Source organism: Typopeltis vanoorti, chromosome 18 (assembly GCF_054136105.1).
Source record: "Typopeltis vanoorti isolate ZY-2024b chromosome 18, IOZ_Tvanoo_1.0, whole genome shotgun sequence".
NCBI classification, from domain to species: domain Eukaryota; kingdom Metazoa; phylum Arthropoda; class Arachnida; order Uropygi; family Thelyphonidae; genus Typopeltis; species Typopeltis vanoorti.
Genome location: NC_143566.1, coordinates 67,365,775 through 67,393,534, shown reverse-complemented (window position 1 = coordinate 67,393,534; position 27,760 = coordinate 67,365,775). Strand labels below are relative to the sequence as shown.

At 36.9% G+C, this 27,760-nt stretch overlaps 1 protein-coding gene across 1 annotated transcript in view; it reads right to left on the bottom strand.

Moving 5' to 3' along the window:
- Positions 1–27,760, bottom strand: part of LOC150096738 (uncharacterized) — a 159,304-nt gene that overhangs the window by 128,881 nt on the left and 2,663 nt on the right. Inside the window, exon 2 of the mRNA XM_090408306.1 lies at positions 6,443–6,568. Within this exon, the coding sequence (XP_090264432.1) occupies positions 6,443–6,534 (92 nt within the window). The 5' untranslated portion in view covers positions 6,535–6,568. The remainder of the gene's footprint in view (positions 1–6,442; positions 6,569–27,760) is intronic.

Genomic DNA, 27,760 nt, shown 5'->3' with positions numbered 1-27,760 from the left:
GAGGCAGTTGTTTTCCTCTTTTTCCAGGGTGAACTTGATTCTGGCGTGTTGGTTGTTTAAGTGTGTAAGGAAGGAGAGGAGTGTTTCAGAGCCATGTGGCCAAATAGCGAACACATCATCAACGTAGCGAAGCCATATGGTTGGTTTTTGTGGGGCAGAGGCTAAGGCTTTTTCCTCAAAGGTCTCCATAAAGAAATTGGCCAAGGGTGGGGAGAGTGGTGAACCCATGGCTGTCCCCTCTATTTGTTTGTAGAAATTTCCCTGCCAAACGAAATAGCCTAAGTTCATTGTGAACTGAAATAGGGCTGAGATATCGGGAGAAAATTTAGTCTTCAGCCACCCTGAAGCCTGAAGTGCTCAACGTGCTTTCACGTGGCCACAACTTTGCCATTGCTCCCAGAAAAATACCAAGTGAGGATATTATGATCCAAATCGAAAGAGGAATCCGCCACCTTCCACATCAAATCGCCAACAGTGTAAGACTGGATGTAGCTTGTGTCCTTTCTAAAGCCTCAATTTCTTTCAAAACCAATATATCCAACAAAGAATTTAAAGTTTTACTGGAATTGAGAAATAATAAAGAATTAGTTATCACCAAAGCAGATAATGGAAATGCAACTGTAGTACTTAACCAAAAGGACTACAAAGGTAAGCTTAATGCTCTTCTATTAGATCGGGCTACTTACCTCCCTATCAATTACAATCCCACCAACTCACAAATTAGGAAACTTCACAGGCTCCTTAAGAAAGTCACTTCTTGGCCTGTAGAAGTTACCAACAGATTAAAGCTGTTTAACTCTATACCCCCTCATATTTACGGACTCCCAAAAATACATAAAGAAAATGTGCCATTACGTCCCATAGTGGATGGCATTGATTCCCCCACATACAAATTAACTAAACATTTGGCCAAAGAGCTCACACACTATACTGGCAACACACCATCACACATAAAAAACTCAGCCCACTTCAAAGCCAGCATAGAAAACCTTACACTCCAACATACTGACATAATGGTCAGCTTTGATGTCTCCTCCTTATTCACAAATGTCCCACTCAAGGAAACTTTAGAGCTAATCCAAGCTAAATTTTCTCCCGATATCTCAGCCCTATTTCAGTTCAAAAACTTCCTCTAGACCTACCTGGTGTATACCAGGTCCCTTGCAGTTGTAAACTGTCGTACTTTGGCCAAACAGGCAGGACAGCGAATATCAGAATTTCTGAACACAAGGACTACATCCGGTTTTACAAGTACAGCCATTCTGGTCTTGCAGACCATGCTCTGGATACCCGCCACAGAATACGGTGGAAGAAAGCTACAGTAATACACCGGAGCAAATACAAATTCGAAAGACTATTTATGGAATCAGCCTCTGCAATAAGAAACTCCCCAAACCTCAACAAATTTGGTTGTATGCGACTGCCCCAAATTTGGGAGGCATACATCAGCAGACCTTCAGCCCAACGGCCAAGAACGCCTACTTAACCCGCCAGAGGGCACCATCAGGACTTCTAGGAGAACGATAGCTTCATATCTTCATTCTCAGTTACTGTATTGTTAGTGCCTGTGTGCACCTGCCTTTTTGTAAGTTCCTTTTGAAAATGGCAATGTGACATTGCCGAAATATCGGAAATATTTATTAAAGTATAATTTAATTTATATTCGGATCTATGTTGTTTCAATTCCCTAAGTGATTTAGAAATGCATAACCAACGTATAAGCCTGTCTACGAGAATCCACTAAGTTACCTATGAGCTACCAAGGCCATTTTATGCAACATGCCCAATGAATTTCAACCTCCCTATCCAACACACACCCCCAAATTCCTAGCTTCATTAATTTCCTGGAGTACAGTTTATTTTTCTTTAAATCATTTCCCATATCATTTACACATAAATACAAATCTGTTCCAAGCACAGAGCACTGCAACACACAAATGCTTTCTTTGGTATCTTTCTCGACCTCTTTTCAAGTATGCTTGTATAAATCTTACCTGGAACACTTAGTAGAGAAATTCCTCTATAATTCTCACATTGTTTTATTCTCATTTTTATGGATGGGTACTATGAGAGCTCTACTCCAATCATTGGGAATTGCATTTGCAATATGCAGTGTAGCCATTGCAAAACTTTTATACCTCCATACTTAAGCATTTCTGATTGAATATCATCTATGCCAGCTGCCTTTCCCCATTGCAAGATTTTTGATGACTTTTTCTACCCCAAGTATTGATATGTACTCCTCTTGAAAAATTTCTAGTACAGTTTGCTTGGTTCATTTAACAGTCTTTCAAAGTAATTACTCCAGACATCTAGGATATCCTTATCTTCAGTTTTCATGTGACTTGTATCATCTTTGATTCCTTTTACAGTATTCTTTCACCAATTTCTAAGCTTCTTCAATAGCCTCCAGAACATTTTGCCACCTTCCTGATATTTATTTTCTATATTCTTACCAAAGTTTTCCCATGACTTTTGTTTAGCTACTTTTAAAACAGTTTAGATCTAGAAAATAAGGGGATAAAACATCCTTTTTTTTTTTTTTTTTTTTTTTTAATAGCCAGTAAGTAAAACTAAAGATCGATAACTACGATCTATATAAGTTTCATGCCGAAAAACTATCGGCGAAGGCAATTCGAAGTAAAGGTGGAGCAAGCTCCCTCACTATTCTTGATATTTTCTCATAATGTAAAACACAGCTCCTAGGAGATGTATTTATTAGATACAAGTCACAGTTTAGATCTCTTACATTTTTCTCTGTATTCTTTCAGGGCACCTGCCAACTTATTTACTGGGAACTTTTGGTATACTTTCTTCTTTTCCAGGACTGCTTCTTTAAGTTCTTGTGTCCACCATGATGGTCTTATTTTTTTATCCTTGCAGACAACTTCACCACATACTTCTCTAGCTGAATCAATGTCTTCTTCAGAGTTTGCCACAGAGACTCCAGGGTTTGGTTCTTGTTTTCAATGTTTCATTTTTTCTTCAATAACTTCCAATTTCAAATCCTCTGTACACTCTTGTATCCTGAACCACCATGATAAGATCACTATCAACAATGTTGTGTCAATGATACTTTACTTATTTCTTGTGTCTTCTCTCCATGTCAACTTGTGCACATCTTTATGTTGAAAGATTGTGTTAGTAATGACTAGTCATGTCCTGAGCAGAAGTCCAATAAATACTCACCATTATTATTATCATATATGAAAATTTTCCAAATGTTCATATATGCCTGATGGGATTCATTTTTTACCCCCCCCCCACTAGCTTCTGTTTAATAATACTACTCAGTAAATAAAACATAACAAATTTCATTTACATAATTTTGATTTTAGCAAGCATAAAATTTTCACCCCAGTGCCAAGGGCGTCTTCAGCATGACTTTCAAATTAAACAAGCAGAATAGAAACCAGAAAATTCAACAATGAAAATGCATGAACTACACATAAATATAGAGTGAAAGTCTAAATACGTTAAGGTCCTAAATAAACAACTCCTGCTTTTTCAACCAAATGGTAGCATTCATCTTTCAGTATTTAGAAACTCACCATCATACTTGTCAAAAATCTGGCATTATTAAGACTCTGGTATATCAAACTCACTTTCTCTACTTCATTGAAACACTGCTCTTTCAAGAAATAATTTCATCAAGTCAACCTTCCTTCTTAATGGCTTTGCCAAGTCTTATACCAACAAAATCATTGACAGCTATTAGAGTTTCTTTATCTGCCTCCGAAGAGGTGGTCTATCGTGTCACCATTCCTTATGTAAAAGATGTCTCTGAAGGTATAGCCAAACGACTTGGATCTGTTGGCCTACAAACAAGTGTTCTCTCAGCCTATTAACACGATTTCTACTTTTTTTTTTTTTAGGTTCTGCAATAGATAAACTTCTACCTTTGGACCACTCTGGAGTCTATCGAATTCCTTGCCAATTCCATCATCATAATCAAATTCTTGACATGTACCCTCAGGGGATGTACTGGATAATTATGATAGTACTACATGAAAAAGTTACACCATTGCTAACTTCCAATCAACAATTTCCCTCCAAATTAACTGTTAACTGTCAAGACTCCTCTCCCATTATGTTTAAGTGACCATACCATCTAAGATTAGTTCTACTAACACATTCCTGAATGCTAACAATGGCAAGTTCTTTCCTAATATTCTAATTTTTAATGTGATACTGCCATTGATGCCATCTGTTCACTCCACTAATCTTTCTCTGAACTCTCATATCAGAGGTCTCCAGTCTTTGATCAAGACTTTTATTTCTAATCCATCGCTCAGATCCATAAGTTAAAATTGTTTTGAACACTGCCTTGTATATAGCTAATTTAGTGTTTTGACTAATTTCTTTTTTTTATTTTATATAAATTTACCATACCAGATTTAACAATTCTGTTGTCTATTTTCATATTTAATTTGCCATCTTCACTAAAAATTGTGCCTATATAGTTGAAATATTTTATTTCAACTATATAGGCACAATTGATGTTTTCAATGTTTCTATTTTCATTTTCTTTCTCATTTTATTGCTTATTTTCATACCAAATTTATTACAACAGTGGTTCAATTTACTCAGAGAATCTTGCAGACTTGTACTAGATTTATTTAAAAGTATAACATCATCTGCATAAAGTAAAGAGCTAAAATTAGCATCAACAATTTTGATGAGATTTAATAGTACTTTCCTTCACAGTGTGATCCCTATAGATAATAACAGTGGAGATAATGTGCACCCTTGTTGCATACCTGATTTTACATCAAGCCATCTTTCTCTACCTGCTTCAATTCTAACTCCAAGATTTTTCAACTATTCATCCTAAAGTAAAAATCTGATCTTGACAACCTCTATTTGGCACGACCCCTTGTTCTCCAAATATCTCTTCCACTCTCTTTCTCATACATCTTACTAGGAACACTCAGGGAAATACTTGTGTAAGTCTTTCAGGTTTTTGATGACTTTTTCTATTTCAAGTAAGGATGTGTATTCCTGGCTGCATTCCTATTGGGAGTTTTCTACCACCTCGCCAATGTGGGTTATCATATTTTGTCCAAATTGGTAGATTAGCAGCCATACATTTTTTTTTTCATGTGAATACCACCAACCAAAGGTTGTGAACCTATCATACAGTGGTACTGTCAATGAACAAAGAGGCAGGTAATCTGGCAACTCCTATCTAAACAAAAGTGATGGACTGAAATTATCTCTTTTATGGGAAATAGTACCTTTTCACTTTCCGCATTTTTTAAAAAAATTAATTATGGGCTTGTTTGAAGTTGTTTGGTTAGGACCTTACTGCATCTAGACCATGTCACTCTATATCATGTACATATATTTCACATGTTTTCAATATTGAATCTTGCAGTTTCTGTTGTACTTGTTTAATCTGAAAGTCATACTGAAGATATGCTCTGAACACAGGGGCACAAATTCTATGACTAAAAATTAGACAAGTAAAATATGTATTAAATTTTATTTAATTATCATGGTTTATGTTCTACTTCATCAAGTTAATACTACTCATCCATCTAACTTCTACCTAATTTATCTTCCCGACCTTGGGTATACGGTTTCATATGGCTTCCTTTAGACACACCCCCTTGACTATCTTTCATGTACTGCTAACATCCTTCCCTTGCAGATTCTTAATCCTTAATTAGTCACACCTTTTTTTTGTTACATAATTAGCAGCATGGGGTCAGAACATTAGAAATCATTGTTTACTCCATGCTGATTGCACCAACAGCCGACATATGACTGATTAGGCACAGGGGCAGCAAGAAACTCAGGTACTTGAAATCACAGCAAAAATCTGTTATTAGTTTTGTCAGAAATCGAACTTGAATGATGGCTGAGGTCAAACAGATCCCATGCAACTAATTAAAGGTTAAGCCATGGTACTGTTTCAAGAAATTAAGGCCAAAACAACTGAGATTAGCATATTATATTTGGTAAATGCATCTATTATTCTTCAGGCCAGTTACCTGTATTATGTGGAAGAAAAATCTGAGATGAATTAGCTTGATGTTATTTAGCTTGTGAAAATTTTGATATATCTTAAACATAATTTTTCAACATTAACTACAAATATTTACACCCAGAAATGAAACAGCTTTAAATTATTTATTCATTTATTTATTCTTTAAATTGTCTGAGAGGGTTTAAAGGCACATTACAGCTAACTGGCTTTGGAAAAAAATACTGTTAATGTATATGTTAATTTCAGGCATTATTATTATTTTTTTCTTTACATCACTGCATTTTCATCAATTTTAACATATATTTAGTTATACACTGTTTATTAGCTAAAAATATTTTGAATTAACAGAAAATAACAATGATTTTGCATTCAGATCAAATTGAAAGCTACAGAACTATTTGGTTGGCAGAAGAAAAGTAATTTATTTATTTATTATTTTTTTTTTATTACCTGCTTTGGCTTGCATATCCTTCCTTCATGCATACACAAACTGTTTTCCCATATAATTTTTCAACTTCCCCACAAGAAACTGATAATGCCATTGTTTTATTCTTTTCATGATGAGGAAAGGTCTTTCTAAAATTGAAATGGGTTTCAGATAAGTTAAAAAATAAAATAAAATAAAAAAAATAAACATCTTCCATTAATAGAACTGTAAAGTATACAACACAATACATTTCAACTCTTACTAATATTTCCATCATGTTTCACACTTGCTATATTCATAAAGGTCAAAATACTGATTTATTTTATTTATTTATTATTTATTTTTTCATGTGAATACCACCAACCAAAGGTTGTGAACCTATCATACAGTGGTACTGTGAATGAACAAAGAGGCAGGTCATCTGGTAACCCCTATCCTGGAGACAAAATATAACATTTTAACCCACTTTATCTATCCTTAAGTCTTTTGCTTATAACATAAAGTAATAATACACTACAAGATACAGTTAAAATACACTGTGAATTACTGAAGAGCAAAATTTCTAAACATGAATATTTATATACATAAAGATTAACCAAATAAAATAAAATTAAGATTACCACCTAAATGGCTACAAGTAACAAGAACAGAAAGAAAAATTGAAACATTTGTTTATAAAACTAGACTATTGAATGACACAAATGTACAATGGCTATATGAACAAAGAATTAACCAATATCTAGATAAAATAAAACAAAATGAAGAAATAGAAATAGAATGGCTTAATATAAAAACAATACTAAATGCAGCAGCAAATGAAAGCTTAAGAAAGACCAAAAAATTCAATAAAAGAAAAAAACTGAAGATCTGGGATGATACAATCAAAGAAATAATCAGAAAGAAAAAAGAAGCCTATCACAAATGGTTAAGCAGTAAAAGATTAGAAGATGAAATAGAATATAAAAGACTAAGAGCCATAGCTAAAAGAGAAGTCAGAAAAAGACAGAATCATGGAATAAATTTGTTTCTAATTTAGAACATGATTTATATAAAATAAGACCCAATGTGTATAAGATTTTGAAACACCTAAATGCAGATACCAAAGAAAACATAAAATTAAACACTGAATTGAAATGAGAAGAATTTTTAAATTACTACACAGAACTGTGGACAGACAAATATTTTAAAAAAGACAACTGGCAAACAATTAACGAAAATGAAAAGGAAATAACTGAAGAAGAATTAGAAATCAGCCTGAAAGAAACAAGAAACGGAAAATCACCTGGAGAAGATAAGCTAGGTTCAGAACTATATAAATACGCAGGAACAAGATTCAAAGAAAGACTCTTGTTATTTTTAAATAAAATTTACTCAACTGGTATCCCCCCCAATAGAATGGAAAAAAAGCAATTATGATTCCTATCTTTAAGAAAGGTAATAGAGATGACCCTAAAAACTATAGAGGTATCAGTATACTAAATTCCTGTTACAAAATATATAGCAGAATCTTAAATAACAAACTAATGAAATATTCCGAAAACTTTATTCTAGAGGTACAGAATGGATTTAGAAAAGGACGATCATGTATAGACCCAGCCTTTTGCCTAAAATTAATAAAAGAGAAAAGAAGAGAATATAATTTAGAAACACATATTGCATTTATTGACTTTGAAAAAGCATTTGACAAAGTTAAAAGAAACATATTATTTAACATATTAAAAGAAAGACAAGTACCAAATAATATCCTAAAAGCTATCACAAGTATATATGAAAATAATCAAATACAAATAAGACTAAATCACGAGCTATCATATACAAAAGAGATAAACCAAGGGGTCCGACAGGGATGTCCCCTCTCAGCAACTCTTTTTAATATCTACTTAAATGAAATAATAATAAAATGGAGTAAAAATTTACATCAAGGAATTAAACTTTCACCTACAGTTAACTTAAACACTCTCCTCTTTGCAGACGACCAAATAATAATTACAAATTCTGAAGATAACTTACAGAAAGCTATTTTAAATCTAAATGAGATATCCAAAGATTATGGTATGATAATATCAACAGAAAAATCAAAAACTATGGCCTTTAAAGGACAAGATTCAGCAAGAACTAAAATAGTAATAGATAACAAGATCTTAGAACAGGTGAATTCATTTAACTACCTAGGATGTACGATCACATATGAAAATGAAAAAGATACAAACGTAAAAATTGCAAAATATTTAAAAATAACAGGTGTAATTAACTCTATATTTAAACCAAACCTAGTTCAAAAACAAACCAGGCTAAAAGTATACAATACATTAGTCTTACCGGTCTTAATGTATGGAAGCGAAATCTGGACAATAAAACAAAAAGACAAACAAAGATTAACAACAGCAGAAATGAAGTTTATGAGAAAAACTGCAAAGTATACCCTATTTGATCACAAAAGAAACGAAGATATTATGAAAGAATTAAACCAAGAACCAGTAATAGAAAAAATTAAAAAATATAAACATAAATGGATGGAACACGTTCAAAGAATGAAAACAGAAAGATTACCAAAACAAGCCTTAAAGTACAAGCCGTTAGGAAAAAGAAAACCAGGAGGTCCTCTGAAACGATTCAACGATGACTTCTAAGGCTGGAACAGGCCATGCTAGGGCTAAATCCTTGATACATATGATGGTGATGATAAAGATTAACCAACGTAAATGAGACAAACAAAAATATCAACACGGAAAACAGATGAAAAGCAATTATGCATGACAAATTATATTTTTGTTTTAATTCTTTGTTGTTTTGATTTACAGATGAAGCAACTAAGGCTGTGAGGGCAGCACACTATGTGCAATAGCATATGTTCTTTTGGCTGGTTTGTCTGTTTTGTGAGATGAAAAACCCAAGAATTTTTCATGACAGTTATAGTTATATAATTAAAAGAAATTATTATTATTATTATTTATATGAGCACTCCACAGAGTCAAAGGACTCATCGTTGGAAACCCAATCTATCCATTAACACAATACCTATCATACATTTTCTTAAACCTATTCACTGTTGGGGCACTCACAACCACCACTGGCAATCAACTTCGCTCATTCACACTCTCCAGGAAAGAAACTACTCTGCACACCTTAAACTACACTCTTAGCTTCCAACTGTGACTCCCTTGTTTTCCCCCTACTCCCCATGTACTGACAAATTTCTTGTGTCTATCTTATAGTATCTCTTTAATAACTTATAAGTTAATACCCCCTCTCCTCCGCCTGTCAGCTAAACTCTGCAACCCACACACCCTCAATCTATCCTCATAGGGAACATTTAACAGATCTGTCACCAGCTTGGTCACTCATCTCTGAATCCTTTCTGCTGCCTCCTGATCTCCAAGAAACACAGATGACCAAATTTGTGCACAATAGTCAACATGTGGCTGAATCATAGCCTTCCTATGTTTACTTGTCAATGCGCTCTTCAAAATCCAAGTAATCCTCTGAGCTATTTTGCCAACTTTTGCAATATGTCCTCTGAATTTCAAATCTCTATCCACCATCAACCCAGATCCCTAGCCTCATTAATTTCCTGTAAATTAGTCAATCAATATGATACAAAGTGTGTAATCTTTTCATCCCAAAGGGCATTACCTTACATTTTGAAACACTAAATTGACAACCACTGTCCTTTGCCCACACTGCCAATTTAAAATCATCTCGTAAAGTATCTACATCACCGTTAACTATTGCCCTCCCTAGTTTTGCATCACCAGCAAACAACCGAATGTCCCCCCCCCCTTCAAATCTCCTGCTATATTATTAATATACAAATTAAATAGTGGTCCTAATACAGAGCTCTGCGGCACTCCACTAGTCACCATCATTCACCTTGATTCCACTTCATCATGAGAAGTGGAATCCATGAGGAGACTTAGATTAAACAACTTCACCAGAGGCACTGTCAGTTCACTTGCACATTCTTGTAGCACATGAGCAGACATACCATCCAGGCCCACTGCTGCATTCATGTTGATATTTTTCAATATAATGAGTACCTCTGGTTCATCTACCCAAATGCACACATCAGTTTTTGTCACCTTGGTTACTACCAAGTCACCACTTACCATCCACACAAGCAACAACCTTAGGTCATGTTACATATCAGTCATCAAAAATGTTTCAAGTTTTGCAATTTTCAATTTGAAATCACAGACCGAAAAGTGAAACCTACTATGTAAAAGATATCTCCTGCAACATGAAAAGTATGATCAATAGTTAATTATAATAGTGTCTCTGTCTAGAGTGCAGACTAACATAGTGACTAGGCCAAACAAGCAGTATTCCATACTTACACATCATAAAACCAATCCAGAAAGAAAATCAAAAGCTGCTTGGCTGTGCACACAGATATCCACCAAACAAAAAGACAAAGTCATTATAATTTTAGGAAAACTACAATGACAGTATAAATCTTTAATGTCAATTCAATGATATTAAATGAAATTTGGGGGGGGGGGGGGGAAGGACCTGTTCACTTGTTACTGCTCACTAACTCTCTGCAATGCAGGGTATGGGGAGGTGGTAGGCGTTATCTTGCTGGAAACTCTGGTTTTTTTCATCCTGCAAAACAAACTGGCCAGAAGAATGCATGCAATTTACAGACATAATACACTGGCCTCATACACATTGTTGCTTTGGCAAATAAATTCCAAACAAGCTATAGAGGATACTGAAACTCAATTCCACTAGGTTATAATATAAACTAAAGGCACCAAGAAATTATATTCTTGGTTTCATCCTTTATCCAAGTACAAGCAAACAAAGTTTGCAAGTGAAGTAACTTCACAACCGGACTACTCGTACACAGAGGTTAATGACGTCACATCAGTTGCCTTAGCATCCCATAATGCAAGGCATATACAGTGGTTTATGTATAATGCTATGCATTATGAAGGACTACTACCCAGACTGGTTCTGACCTTTATTGAGGTCTCATCAGTGGGAGTCAGACCCAGAAGAGATACCAAGGTTGAAGCAATGCTGAAGTCATATATTTCCCATATACAAGTAGTCAAGAAGTGTCACACCTTATTCCTAAAATACTTGGCTTCCTGTTGTCATTAAGATTACATCTGCTACTTTCACCACCTACCTAGTGGGGAAATAGCAGATGTAATTGTGCAGGGAAGTAGCGATATCTTAACATTGCATTAATAATAGCAACAATGTGTTCAGGTATGTAGCAGGCATTTGATGATTTTGTTAGCAATCCCATCTGGGCCTGTGCTTTGCTTAAGACTGATGATTTCACATACCTCAGCAAAGTGATCTCAGTTGAATAGGATTTATGTACTCAGTGTGTTTTAGCTTACAACCTACCCATATGTGTACTTGACTGATGAAGTCTAGATCGGTATGGGCGTAGTCTGGACTACACTGCTTCTCTAGGATGTTGCCAAAAGCTTCAACTTTGTCTACATCACAGTAAACCAGACCACGTTCACCATGGAGTGGTGAATGTAGTCTATGCATAGAGTTTTGATCATTTTCCAATGCATCTGGTCCTCTGTGTTTTAAGGACTAAACGTTTCTCTCCCACTGTTGATTTCAGTGGTTAGTGCATATCAAACCTCCTTTGTAGCCCTATTGACATTTGTTGGTGTTCTGGGGGGGGGGGGGGCAATGTTCTGTGGTAGTATTGGCAACTGGCTGTTCTTTTCACGGATCAAGTTTTTAATCTCATCCAGAAGTCGGTCAGAGTTTGTGCATGACACATCTGCAGTGGCAGCTGTTAATACAGTTATTATCTGCTTTTCTATGCTTGAAACTGAGTCATCAATTTTTTCCTTTGAATTGATGGCTGGAACAAGCCAACAGATTCGTACAGAGCAGTCTTTAGTTGTCCGACTGACAGTTGGGACTCAATCTGGGATATTTTCATGTTGTAAGCCTTGTTGGATTAAAATGTAAAACTGGGTTGTGGTCAGTGCTGAGGTCATCCTTTGCACTTATTTGGTACAGATGCATGATATTTTGTAGTATCGCTATGTGAAGGACATCAGAAAGTCCTGCCTCATTGTAGTACATAGGTTTTGGAGTTCCTATAATCACTGTGTTCTTGGTGTTAGAAGATTCTAGTGTTTCGATTTGTAGTTCTGATGTTCTATGCGGTGCTTAGCATTCATGTCTCCCGCTACTAACACTGCTTCATTTTTGTCTAGAATTTCAGTCAAATTTGCTTCCAATAACCGTTTGTTTCTTTGGAGAGTTATATACAGAGTAAATTTTCAGAGACCCATATTTGCAGTTTGGACCTCCACTCATGTGATTTCTATGTTGGTAGTGGCAGGATTTACAATTTCATTGTGTTTTATATTAAGCTTGACAAACATGGCTGTGCTACATAGGGTCTGTCATTATTATTATTATACAAACACTTCCTGGAGTCAAAATTCCTGAGCTTCGTGTTGTTGGCTGGTCGAAGGTATGTTTCATTTACAAGGATTACCTTAGCACTGCAGCATGTCCTTGACATGCTGCAGTGGTAAGGTAATCAAGGGGAGGTGTAATAATAATAATAGTTATCGAAGGATAATGATTAGGACAAAAATGGCAGATTTAGTCAGCAGCACTTAAGAATCTGTCTATGTGGCTGTTTTAACTCTGAAAGTGGTAAATCATGTATCTTTTAGAAAAATGTGAGAGGACAGTACAAAAAAAAAAAAAAAAAAAAAAAAAAAAAAACAGCTAGCAGAATAATGGTGAGAAAAGCAAAACTGGATCTATGGGGGGGGGGGGGGGGATGTGGCAAGTAAAAGAAAAAATGCCCATGGAATAATAATCTCAGTGAATGCAAAAGACAGGCAGAAAGTGTCAGATGCTTTAGGTTTATGGAAAAGTCGCTCCCAGCATTTCGCCCCCTGAAGATGATGAGTAGGTTACAAAAATATAAATACAGTCAACTCTCGATAACTCGAATTTTTAACGAGGTCCCAGCCCCTTTAGTGGAGATTCAATGTTAAACTCTCTTGATTACTAAAACTGAACTTCCGATAACTCTAACTTTTCCGAAAAAATTTTTAAAATTACATTCGTACAAATTGTCACGTAGCTTTTAAACTAATTTCTCCCCTTTTGTATGTCTTCAGGGTTCTCTTTCCATTGTGTAAGTATTAACTGGAACTGGTAATGCTTTCACAATGGAAAGAATACATACTCGATCACGAGGGCGATAGTCACATGGTTAGTGACGGACAAGGGGGAAAGGAACAGTGGACAGCGTGCGTTTGCTGTTTTTGCCACCTCATTATCGGCGGTGCATCGCGTGAACAAGTTGAGTGTCGCAGGCAGTGCAATATCTACATATTATTTTTACATCTTGATTGATTAATCCTGTGTATACAATGGCAAAAAGTGTTCCATCAATAAGAGGCAAAAGAAAATTGGTAGATGATGACAACCACATTTGCATGTTTTCAAAGAGAACTGTAGATGAACGACATGGAATCTGGGTTTGTGAAAAACGTTCCACCTGCAAAGGGCGTGTTTGGAAGGCCCAGTTGTGAAAGTCATAACTAAACATAACCAGGCAGCTCAAGCTGCAAGGTCAGAAGCATTGCAATTAATTGGTCAAATACGGCAACATGCAGCCACCACGAACGAACGGCCACAACAAATTGTTGCATCAGTAATTGCAGAGGCTCATGCCAATGTTGCGGCATTACTTCCTAAAAAAGGATTCACTTAAACGAACCATTCGTCATGTTCGATGCAACAATAGTACTCCTGCTTTACCGAGCAATCTCCATGACCTAGTAATTCCACAAAATTATCAAGAAATTATTATCGATGGCAATGTACAACAGTTTTTGATGTATGATTCTCAGGATGAACTGCTCCCGGGTTGCATGCTTATTTTTTCCACTAGTAACAATCTTCAGTTATTAGCGCATAGCCAGGAGTGGTTTTCTGATGCAACTTTTAGCACAGTACCCATGCATTTCCAGCAGCTTTATACAATTCATGTGGTTCAATTCAATGCAGCTATTCCAGTGGTCTACGTGCTTTTGCTAAACAAAACTCATGCCACATACGTCAAGTTGCTTCAAGAAGTTAAAAATCTACAACCGGATTTCCAACACCAGTGACTTATGACAGATTTCGAACAAAGTGCCATGCAAGCCTTCCAACAAGAATTTCCTAGTATTGTAAATACCGGTTGCTTTTTTCATCTTTCCCAAAGCGTTTGGCGAAAGGTACAGAATGAAGGTTTAAAAGCCCGATACGAACAAGACCATGAATTCGCTCGTTCGATTCGAATGATTTCTGATGACTTCCCCATTGAAGTTATGGTGATTGCAAACTACTTTGAAGATACATATATTGGAAGAAGACAACGGAGAGGCTGGCAATTACCCATTTTTGCCATCAAATTGTGGAATGTTTACACACGAACACTGAATGATCAGCAACGTACCAACAACAGCGTGGAGGGGTGGTACAGGGGATTTCAGGAAACTTATGCTACTTTATTCCCAAATATTTACCGATTCATCGATTCTTTAAAGAAACAACAAGGGCTGCACAATTTCGAAATTACACAACTAATTGCCAGTAATTCAGGCAATCAAAGAAACAAGAAGTATGCTGCAATTTCTGCAAGAATCAAAACAATAGTCCAAGATTTTCAAAATCGTAATGTAATTGATTACCTTAGAGGCATTGCATACAATTTCGAGTTTTAAACAATAATAATGTGCATTTATTCTATTAAAACAAAATAAATTAGAATTATTAAAAAATTAGGTGTATTATTTACATTTTTGTAACTTACTCATTATCTACATGGGGCAAAATGTGCCAGGGGTCAAATGTGCTGGGGGCGACTTTTCTGGATCCCACTTTAGAAGTAGTGGAGTTAAGAGATCAAGATGTATATTCCTAGTAGATCTCTTAATAATCTGGATTCTGAGGTGGTGGTAGTACAAATGAAAGGATAGAAGCGGATGAGTTAGAGGCATAACAAAACTGTTGATTCAAATGTAGCAGTGAGACTAGATGGGATGCCAAAGGAATGAAAGAGGTTTTGCTAATTCTCTGACCTGAGTCTCAACATAACCACAATTCCTAATGAGTGGAAGGAAGGAAGGGTAATTATATTAACAAAAGTGGAGGAGCTAGGAAAAAAGCATCTCCAGAATGGTCATTAAGGTGTTGGTGAGGCTAATTAGGATCCAGTTGGTGGAAAGCATCTTACTCCTCTAAAGAAGACAGCATGGCTTTGTTAAAGGTATGTTTTGCTTTAATAATTTGCTTGTTTTATAAATGGGGGGCCTGCAGAGTTGGATAAGGGAATGGATATACCATGAAACTTAAATTTTCACCAATTTCAGGTTGTTATACAAACTCAAATGGATGGGTGTCATTCAGTAACTCTCTTATCCATGTCACAAGCCTATACTGAATGACAGGTATCAAAAATTAAGGTATAGAGGTACCGACGAAGAGAAAGAGGGTGACAAGTGGGGTACCTGAGGGTTCTGCACAGGGGGATATTATTAATTTATATATTAATGATATGTTGGTAAATACAATTATTTGCTGATGCAAATTAAGGAAAAGAGAAAAGGGACTTATCTGATACAGAATCTTTATAGGCTGATCTGAACAAACTGATTCTATAGGCAAATAATATCTATTAAATATTGCCACCAAATGCAAGATTATACATTTTGGGCAGAAGATTACATAGTATAATATTATATTACTGGTAATTTGCTATAAGCAATCAATGATACCACAGACCTGGGGATGCAGAAATGAAGTTTTGAGGCTACATCACTAAGGTGATCAAGGTCATCACATCAGATAACTGCGATGATGAGAAGAACTGTGATTTGTAAGAATAAAGAAGTTATATTCCCATTTTATAAAGTTCCGATAAGACCACAACTTCACTACTGTGCTCAGATATGATTAACCTGAGTTCAGATTTGAGGAATTATGGATATCAGGACAAATATTGAGGCTATTTGGTCTTCAAAGACTGAGTGGAAGAGGGAAGATGAATAAAAAAAAAAATTCAAGTTAAGGAAATCTTCCAGTATAGCAACAAGTGGCATTTTAATTCATAGTAAGGTGAGAACTACTCATCTCTGCAAGCTGAGTAACAGTGTGGTTAGGAAGTATGTGAAGTCTAGTGATCTCAGGGTGTGTGTGAAATGGGGTACTAGTGGATGTTGCAAGTGGATTTCTGGTGAATGTTTTCAAAGAAAGATGTGATATTTATCTAGATGCTCTGTGACCTAGAAGAGGCTCTCCATCCAAGTGGATTTCTGGTGAATTCTGATGAACCAATAGTGGATGTTGTAAGTGGATTTCTGGTGAATGTTTTCAAAGAAAGATGTGATATTTATCTAGATGCTCTGTGACCTAGAAGAGGCTCTCCATCCAGAGAGTCAGTGACTCTCTGGATGAGTCTGTATAGTAATTTTTTTTCCAATATATTTCAAAGAATGAATTTTACTCTAGGTATCAATTATCAACGTAATGTGAGAATGTGCTCCACAAAGCAAATAAAGTCATCATAAGTATAAAAGATTAAAAAAAAATTAAAAGAAAGAGTAATTAAAGGTTATGCTGCTCAGCTAACGCCTTTTATTTCCTTATAGGGAGTAGGCGAGGCCTTTATACCCTAACTCTAGCTTTTGGAGACTGAGTGGGCAGTTCAATCTCCACCAGTGGCCAATCAGAGATAGCTGGCCCATGTCTATCACTAATTATAGCAGCCACCGATGAAGAGGCTGGCAAACAAGTGCTGCCATCTCTTGGTACCTAACCCTAACAAGATATTTCACTGTCTGAAATAATGTGGATAATACGGTCGATTTTCTTGAGTTTACGGGATGAAAAACCTGAGTTTCCAGGAGGAAAACCCTGCTTGCCCATGCCAGAGATCGACTAACTTGGGAACCAGTCGAAGAAAGGCTTAGAAAAAGTTCCTCCAGTTGGTGACTAGACTTGAACTTAAGTCAAACTTCAAGCAACCAAGTGCAGAGGACTCGAGCACCACTTCCACTAAGCTACACAGGTTGTGCTGCTTAAGGTGTTTATTCAAAAATAAATAAATGAAATGAATAATAATAAAAAAATACTATACTGCTTGGTTATATTATCTTTCTACTATATGAACAAAAAGGATTTCAATTCCATTTAAATCTTGTGCATAAAGATAATGGTTTCCCCTCCCCCCCCCATGTGTCAGCAGTATATTACATAAGAAATTAGATTTTTCTTTCACTCACACCCTCCTGCTTTTAGCCTATTTTCATCCACTGCTAGATATAGGCTCCCATCTCTTAATTCTTCTGTCCTTAGCCAATGTCCACCATCTCACGTTAAACCTTTGTATCATCCAATTAAGCACTCATCTTGCCATGATCTCTGGCAAGATGAGTGCTTAATTATGTCCATCTTTCATCTGTCAATACAACCAGTCCATCTCCATTTACAATACTTCAAACAATATCCTCTACTCCAGTCATCTATAATTCTGTTATTACTAACTCTCAAAATGGACTGAGTCTATTCATATGTGAAGAGGTGTTGCCAGTAATATGAGAAAGTCCTCTGGCTAAATGTTTGGTTGGTTTGTAGGCAGGTGAGTCTATATCATGTACACTTAAGTGTAGCTACTTATTCCATATGGATTTTTGGAAGTATATAAATTTAGGGTTGACAGGTCTGGAATCATAGGACTTTGGTCACCTCTGCCAGCCAGGATGTAACATTTTTTAGGTCTATGGGGGGGGGGGGGGGGGCTATGATCTGTGTGTTGGTGGGGTCTTAGTTTACCTTGCAGTAAGTAGACCAGTCATTAAGAAGGGTATTTTTATAATTATAATTTAATTGGTTTAGATTTAGTTGCATTGTGTAATAAATTTAGTTTAATCCTTTATACAAGTCTGAGCAAAAAATTTTTTTGCACCTGAAAATACCTTCAGGACTGGGATAAGGTAGTACAATACCGGGCAACTCGTAGCAAAGGTGGACCAAGCTAACATCACTCTTATCTCAGTATCTTCCATAATGCAAAACACATCTCCTTGCAGATATGTATAATGTTATGCATTAAGGGAAGGGCCACTACCCAACTAGTTTCGACCTTTATTGAGGTCTCTTCAGTGGGAGCCAGGCCCAGAAGTGGGGATAGTAGGAAGATGGTATTCATTTACTTTTTCTATTACTTGTGAATATTGTAAATATGATCTATTGTGGGAAATATTTCTCTGGTCTGCTTGTTCATATGGCTGTGCATCATCCAAAAACCTTGTGATTCTATTTAGTATAGTGGATATAAATATTTTGTAAAATCGTGATAGCAAAGTGACTGGGCTATAGTTATTGATATAACTTCTGCCACCCTTTTTATATAATAAGATAATCAATGATTTATGTTAATGCAGTGAAATTTTTTCTGCAGTTAAAAATTTTGAGTTCTGCTAATATGCCATGCTGAAAGTTCTTTCACTTGGTTATACTATAAATTAAAGATGACAAGACGTTATATGGTTTAATCCTTTATCCAAGTGTAAAAACACAAAGTTTGCATGTGAAGTAACTTCACGCAAGGCAACTTGTATATACAGACTAATGACTTCACATCACTTGCCTTAGTATCCCATAATGCAAAACCCACATCCTTATGGACATGTATAACACTATGCATCATGGGAAGGTTCACTGCACAGACTAGTTTCAATAAATAAAATCTCTGGGAACCAGTTTATTCCACTATAGGCCAGGCCAGTAGAATAACGGTCGATCAAATCATTGTCAATTTGACATATTGTTTGAAATGTAATATAGCTTGACTTCGTGTGTATGTATGTGTGTTATGTTATTATCATCATATTAAGATGATGACCTTAATATGATGACAAAATGTCTGGAAATTAAAGAATTATTCTTAACACAGTTGCAGTCTCCATAATTTACCAAAATGAATGGTATTCAATTGTCCACATGGTTAGCCTAGTGGCTTTGCGCTTCGCAACCATATGCCTGGGGAAGGAGTGTCCCAGGTTCGATTTCCATCGAAGAACTTGAGGCTCTTCCTCAGGCATAGCCAAGTTAGCCAGTCTTGGGTGCGGATAGTAGAGGTTTTTCCACCAGTTTATCTGGCATGTTTCATCCCGCAAGCAGGCAAACCGGCCCCGTGAACATACACTTCTACAGCCAAGAATATATCCGCTCCAGCAGCAGACTAGGCGACAGGTCAGTTGGGAGTGGTACTAACAAGAAGTCACATCTAAGTAACACGCGGCCACTGCATAAGAAGCGGGAATAACGCATGGTGAAAGAAGAAGAAGAACAGCATTTTCAACTGTTTAGTGAACTGGTGTATTTATGTTCTATTTATATCCATGCATAACAACCTAAATGCACACTTACTTTATTATTGGGACATGATGTAATGCAAGCTTTGACAAACAATGTAATATAACAAAATATTAAAATATATCCTTAGGGTTTTCTATAAGTTCGATAATTACCAAACCAATGTGAGCTAATGTATTGCAACTGCAATGCCAAATGGGCCCTACTTAATTCTTTTACAATACTTGAAACACACACAGTGTACATACATGGGGTCCCTGTAAAAGCCCAATGGGAAACTTTGACTTATCTCACATAATGAAGAGGCTCTGCATATGTCTGATACCATCATCATCGTCAAATTCCTGACATGTACCCTCAAGGGGTGTACAGGATATGATAGTACCACATGAAAAATTTACGTCATTACTAACTTCCTATCTACAATTTTCCTCCAAATCAGTCTGTTACTTGTCAAGACTTCAACATTATCAGATCTTATATTTCTATCGTCTAAGGCACTTTGTACCGTATCAATCCACCTATATCTTGGTCTTCCTCTGGGTCGTTTTGCTGCCAACCTGGCAGAGAACACTTGTTTTGCTAATCTTTCCTCGCCCATTCAGTTTAGGTGACCATACCACCTGAGATTAGCTCTGCTAACACATTCCTGGATGCTGATAATGTCAAATTCTTTCCTAATATCCTCGTTTTTAATATGATATTGCCATTGATGCATCTGTTCACGCCTATAATCTTTCTCAGGACTCTCATATCTGCGGCCTCTAGTCTTTGGTCAAGTGTTTTACTTCTGACCCAGCTCTCGGATCCATAAGTTAAAACTGGTTTGAACACTGTCTTGTATACAGCCAATTCAGTGTTCTGACTAATTTCTCTCTTATTCCATATGAATTTATTCAATTGACTTCCCACCATACCAGCTTTGCTGATTCTGTTGTCTATTTCTATATTTAATTTACCATCTTCACTAAAAATCGTGCCTAAGTAGCTGAAATGTTTTACTTGTTCCACAGGTTCTCCATTCACAGTTGACGTTTTCAATGATTCTGCCTATATTCATTGTCTTTGTCTTTTTATTGCTGACCTTCATACCATATCTATTACAACAGCTATTCAATTTAGTCAGAGAATCTTGCAAACTTGTTGCAGATTTATTTAGAAGTATAACATTGTCCACATAAAGCAAAGAGCTGATATTAACATCTCCAATTCTGATATCATGTTTAATACCACTTTGCTTCATAATGTGATCCATATAAATAATGAATAACAGAGGGGATAATGTACATCCTTGTATCACACCAGATTTAACATTAAACCATCTTCCTGTACTTCCTCCAATTCTAACTGCTGACTTACAACTCAAATAAAGACTAAGTATTGCTTGATATAATGCCCCATTGACACCATATAACTGTAGCATATTGAATAGCTTCTCTCTTGGCACCTTGTCATATGCCTTTTCCAGATCGACAAAACTAAAATACAGATCTTTATTATATTCCCATGCTTTTTCAATGATTTGTCGTAAAGTGAAGATCTGATCCTGACAGCCTCTATTTGGCCTGAATCCAGCTTGTTCTTCTACAATTCTTCTCAACCGTTTCTCAAGTATACTTGCATATATCTTACCAGGAACACTCAATAGGGATATACCTCTGTACTTCTCACATTCAGTTTTATTTCCCTTTTTATGTATAGGTACTATGAGAGCTCTACTCCAATCAGTGGGAATTCGTCCCTCTGTCCAGGCTTACTGAACTATGCAGTACAGCCACTGTAAAACTTTTATACCACCTATTTCAGCATTTCAGGTCGAATACCATCTACTCCTGCTGCCTTTCCACATTTCAAGCCTTTGATGACTTTTTCTACTTCAAGTATGGATATGTATTCCTGACTGTATGTCTGTTGAGTGTTTTTTACCACTGTGCTATCACTGCTTGTTTCATTTAGCAAATTTTTAAAGTAATTACTCCATACTTCAAGGATATCTTTTTCTCCTGTTTTCATGTCACCTTTATCATCTCCTTTTACAGCAATCTTTCCTCCATTTCTAAGCTTCTTCAACAACCTCTATTATATCTTACCACCTGCTTGATATTTATTTTCTATGTTCTTGCCAAAGTCCCATGACTTTTGTTTAGCTAGTTTTACGCAGTGTTTAGCTTTCTTACATTTGTCTCTGTATTCTCTAAGAGCAAAAGCTGACTTATTTGCCAGGAACTTTCGATATGCTTTCTTCTTTTCCTTCACTGCCTCTTTAACTTCCTGTGTCCACCATGGAGTTCTGATTTTTCTATCCTTGCAGACAACCTCACCACATGCCTCTCTTGCTGAATCAATCAGGGTTTTCTTGAAGAAAAGGTTTTCTTGCAACTGAATCTCCAAGATTTGGTTCCTGTTCTGAAACTCTTTCATTTTTTCTTCAATAATCTTTGTGTATTTCAGTCTACAGTTCACATCTGGGAGCTGCTCAACTTTTATTCGCTTTAAAACTTTCTTACATGTTATTCTTTTCAATATGAAATTCTATTTTATTCTGCTCAAGGTAAATAGTGATCACTTCCAATTTCAAATCCTCTATACACTCTGGTGTCCTGCACCATGGAGAAAACATCACTATCAACAATAACATAGTCAATGAGACTTTTCTTATTCCTTGCCTCTTCTTTCCATGTGAATTTGTGCACATTTTTATGTTGGAACATGGTGTTAGTAATAACCAGTCCATGTCCTGAGCAAAAATCCAACAGTATTTGCCATTATTATTAGCTTTGCTCTTTTCTCCAAATTTTCCCAAAATATTCTTGTATGTCTGACAATCATTTCCTACTCTGCTATTTAGATCCCCAACAAGGACCAAGTTTTCCTTTTTCACTGTGTCAGTTGCTTTTTCTAAAGCATGAAAAAATTCCTCCACTTCTACCTTAGTAGAACCTTCTGTGGGACCATAGGCACAAATAAGTCTCATTGTCTAATTCCCCATTCTGATATTTGCCCATATCACTCTACTTGAGACTGCTTGCCATTCAAGAAGATTAGCCTCATTTTGTGTTGAATACTATGGCTACTCCTTCTTTTCCTTGATTGTCATTTCCTGAGTATAACATTTTGTATTTATTGCTCAGAAGGATCTCACCAGTTTTTGTCTTTTTTTGTTTCAGTCACCCCTTTTATGTCGATCTGGTACTTATCTAATTCTTCAGCTAGCTCCATTTCTTTGCCATTCAGGCTTCTTATGTTGATAGTACCGATCTTTAACTCTGGTGATGTTGAGTTGGGGTGTGCTGTCAGATTTTTTCCCAGTAGCTGACTTTTCGCTGTTCGCCCTGGTTCCCTGGGGAAAACAACGGGGGCCTTGTTTAACCGGGCGACGCCCCAGCTGGCATGAAATTTTGTCATATCGTACCATCATTTTCTATATTGGTTTAAGTCAATAAGAATACAATTTGGTCAGCTAAATCCCAAATTGCCAGCCCATCCTCGTTTGTTCGGTATCCAGGTAGATACCCAACAGGGTGCACCATGAGAAGGTGAGGACTGGACATTAGGTCAGAAGCCCTGGTCGGTTCTCCGCATTCCTTTAAAGGCTATGTGGAGGTCTCCTCTCAGTTATACAACTTTGACCCTTAAGCACACCTGTCTGATACCATTATTTCCCTATTATAATATATAATAGGAAAACAATGTATCTCTGATGTAAACAGAAGCAGCTTCAATTATCCCATGGCCCACCAAATTTCAGCACTTTTGTCTGTCATAATATACATGAAGCATAGCTTATCCAACTACACACCAACCTCCAATCTCAGTCCACTTTGTAATTCTGCTGCCTTCCTTTTCTTGTTAGCATTATAGTCTTTGCAAGTTCACAATGCCTGGCTTATTCTTCTTTCATCTTAACTCTTGGACCTGTTGCAACAATGTTCATTTTAATCTGTTTTTCCAACAATTTTATACTGTTCTAACTGATCTTTTAGTACCAGGGTTTGCATTTTTCTATTCTTCCCATTATGCTATTTCTCTCCCCCCCCCCCCCCCACACGCTTTTTCCCATTCCCTTTTCCTCTCTGTTGTCCATTTGTTTACTGTAAGTCGCACCTTTTTTTTGTATGTATCTTCAATTTCTTATCTTATAAAATTTTGCTTTTGCCACAGTTTTCATTTCTAGGATCATACATATTTCACTGTATGATCCTATTTTAGCTTGTTTCATATGCTATTTTTTTTTATATTTTTTCTACATTATATTTCTGGCAAATCTGTCATAAATGAAATACTCATCTTTGTAAATCTTCTGTATCCTATCATTGCTACATCATCTGCTGACTAGATCAGATTTACTATATCATTACCAATGATTCTAGTAGCAAGACTTAAATGTTGGTTAAACATAACTGGTATTTAGTTTACGGAATTAACAACGCATATAAAGTATATTAATTAAAGGTAACTTTAATGAATAACTTCTATATTTCGGCAACGTCACATTGCCATCTTCAGGAACATAAAGATATGGTATGTGCACTCAGGAACTAACACAAAGCAAATGAGGAAGAAAGCAAGAAACTAATATCGTTCCTAAAGTCCTAATGGTGCCCTCTTGCAGGCTAATTTGGTACTCTCGGCAGATGGGCTGAAGTTCTCATAATGAAAGTCTCCCAAATTTGGGGCAGTTTCATGCACCCAAATTTGTTGAGGTTAGGAACGTTTTTTAGAGCTGCTGAAGATTCTTTGAATAATCTTTCGTATTTAAACTTGCTGCGATGAATTATTTTTGTTTTCTTCCAAAGAATTTTATGGTGGGTATCTAAGGCATGGTCTGCCAGCCCAGAGTGGCTGTACTGGTGAAACCGGATGTAGTCTTGGTGTTCTGAAATCCTGATATTTGTTGTTCTGCCTGTTTGGCCAAAGTAGGACAATTTGCAGCTGCAAGGGACCTGGTATACACCAGGTAGGTCTAGGGGAAGTGGTTGGTCTTTGGTAGAGCGGATAAGGGATGCCAACTTTTTATATGGTCTGTAACAGGAAGTAAGGTCATATTTTTTGAGGATATTGGTTATTTTCTCAGAGGTGCCCTGGATGTAGGGGATGGTGATAGACTTGGTGTAATCATTATTGTGAAGGGGGGGGAGGGGGGTTGTGGTTTACAGGTTTTAGTATTTTTTGGGGGTTATAGCCATTGGCTAAGAAAGTGTTGAAGATGTGGTTTAGTTCAACAGTCAGGGTCTTGTCATCTGAGCAGATTAATTTTGCCCTGTTATATAGTGTTTTTATTACCCCATATTGTTGTGAGGGGGGGGGGGGATTGCTGGTGAATGTATCTGCCAGTGTGGGTGGGTTTTCTGTAAACAGAGAAAACCAAAGATCCATCAAGCTGGCGGGTGATTAAAGTGTCTAGGAAGGGAAGGGTGTTGTTTTCCTCTTTTTCTAAGGTGAACTGGACTCTGGGGTGTTGGTTGTTTAAGTGTGCTAGGAAGGAGTGGAGTGTGTCTGAGCCATGTGGCCAAATAGCAAACACATCATCCACATAACGAAGCCAAATAGTGGGTTTTTGTGGGGCGGAGTTTAAGGCTTTCTCTTCAAATGTCTCCATAAAGAAATTGGCCAAGGGTGCGGAAAGTGGTGAACCCATGGCTGTCCCCTCTATCTGTTTGTAGAACTTTCCTTGCCAAACGAAATAGCCTGAGTTCATTGTGAACTGAAATAGGGCTGAGATATCGGGAGGAAACTTGGCTTGGATGAGCTCAAGGGTTTCTTTGAGTGGGACATTAGTGAATAGGGAGGAGACGTCAAAACTGACCATTATGTCAGTGTGTTGGAGTGTGAGGTTTTCTATACTGGCTTTAAAGTGGGCTGAGTTTTTTATGTGTGATGGTGTGTTGCCAGTGTAGTGTGTGAGCGTTTTGGCTAAATGTTTGGCTAATTTATATGTGGGGGAATCAATGCCATCCACTATGGGACGCAATGGCACATTTTGTTTATGTATTTTTGGGAGTTCATATAATCGGGGGGGGTCTAGAGTTATAAGGTTTAGGTTTGTTGGTGACTTCCACAGGCCAAGAAGTGACTTTCTTAAGGAGTCTGTGGATAGTTCTAATCTGAGAGCTGGTTGGATTATATTCAAAGGAGAGGTAAGTAGTACGGTCTAGTACTAAAAAATTTAGCTTACCTTTGTAATCTTTTTGATTGAGTACCACAGTGGCGCTTCCCTTATCAGCTTTGGTGATTACTATTTTTTTGTTGTTTTTCAATTCTTGTAGGGCTGTATATTCGTTTTTGGATAAGTTGGATTTTGGAGGTTTGGCTTTAGTGAGAACACCGACTACATCCAGTCTTACGTTGTTGGCGATATGGTTAGGCAGGTTGCGAATTCCACGCTCTATTTGGATCATGATTTCTTCAGCAGGTATCCTTTTAGGAGCTAGGGCAAAATTGTGACCACGTGAAAGTGCGGTGAGTGCTTCAGGCTTTAAAACTGCCGACGAGAGGTTGACTACAGTGTTGAATGGTGGCTGAGGTATGGAAGTAGAAGTCTTTGTCAGGTTGTCGTAACGTCTCCTCCCTATTCACTAATGTCCCACTCAAAGAAACCCTTGAGCTCATCCAAGCCAAGTTTCCTCCCAATATCTCAGCCCTATTTCAGTTCACAATGAACTCAGGCTATTTCGTTTGGCAAGGAAAGTTCTACAAACAGATAGAGGGGACAGCCATGGGTTCACCACTTTCCGCACCCTTGGCCAATTTCTTTATGGAGACATTTGAAGAGAAAGCCTTAAACTCCGCCCCACAAAAACCCACTATTTGGCTTCGTTATGTGGATGATGTGTTTGCTATTTGGCCACATGGCTCAGACACACTCCACTCCTTCCTAGTACACTTAAACAACCAACACCCCAGAGTCCAGTTCACCTTAGAAAAAGAGGAAAACAACACCCTCCCCTTCCTAGACACTTTAATCACCTGCCAGCTTGATGGATCTTTGGTTTTCTCTGTTTACAGAAAACCCACCCACACTGGCAGATCCATTCACCAGCAATCCCCCCCCCCTCACAACAATATGGTGTAATAAAAACACTATATAACAGGGCAAAATTAATCTGCTCATATGACAAGGCCCTGCTATTGAACTAAACCACATCCTCAACACTTTCTTAGCCAATGGCTATAACCCTAAAAAAATCCAAAAAATACTAAAACCTGTAAACCACAACCCCCCTCCCCCCCTCCACAATAAAGATTACACCAAGTCTATCACCATCCCCTACATCCAGGGCACCTCTGAGAAAATAACCAATATCCTCAAAAAATATGACCTTACTTCCTGTTACAGACCATATAAAAAGTTGGCATCCCTTATCCGCTCTACCAAAGACCAATCACCTCCCCTAGACCTACCTGGTGTATACCAGGTCCCTTGCAGCTGCAAATTGTCCTACTTTGACCAAACAGGCAGAACAACAAATATCAGGATTTCAGAACACCAAGACTACATCCGGTTTCACCAGTACAGCCGCTCTGGGCTGGCAGACCATGCCTTAGATACCCACCATAAAATTCGTTGGAAGAAAACAAAAATAATTCATCGCAGCAAGTTTAAATACGAAAGATTATTCAAAGAATCTTCAGCAGCTCTAAAAAACGTTCCTAACCTCAACAAATTTGGGTGCATGAAACTGCCCCAAATTTGGGAGACTTTCATTATGAGAACTTCAGCCCAACTGCCAAGTGTACCAAATTAGCCCGCAAGAGGGTACCATTAGGACTTTAGGAAACAATATTAGTTTCTTGCTTTCTTCCTCATTTGCTTTGTGTTAGTTCCTGAGTGCACATACCATATCTTTATGTTCCTGAAGATGGCAATGTGACGTTGCCGAAATATAGAAGTTATTCATTAAAGTTACCTTTAATTAATATACTTTATATGCGTTGTTAATTCCGTAAACTAATTACCAGTT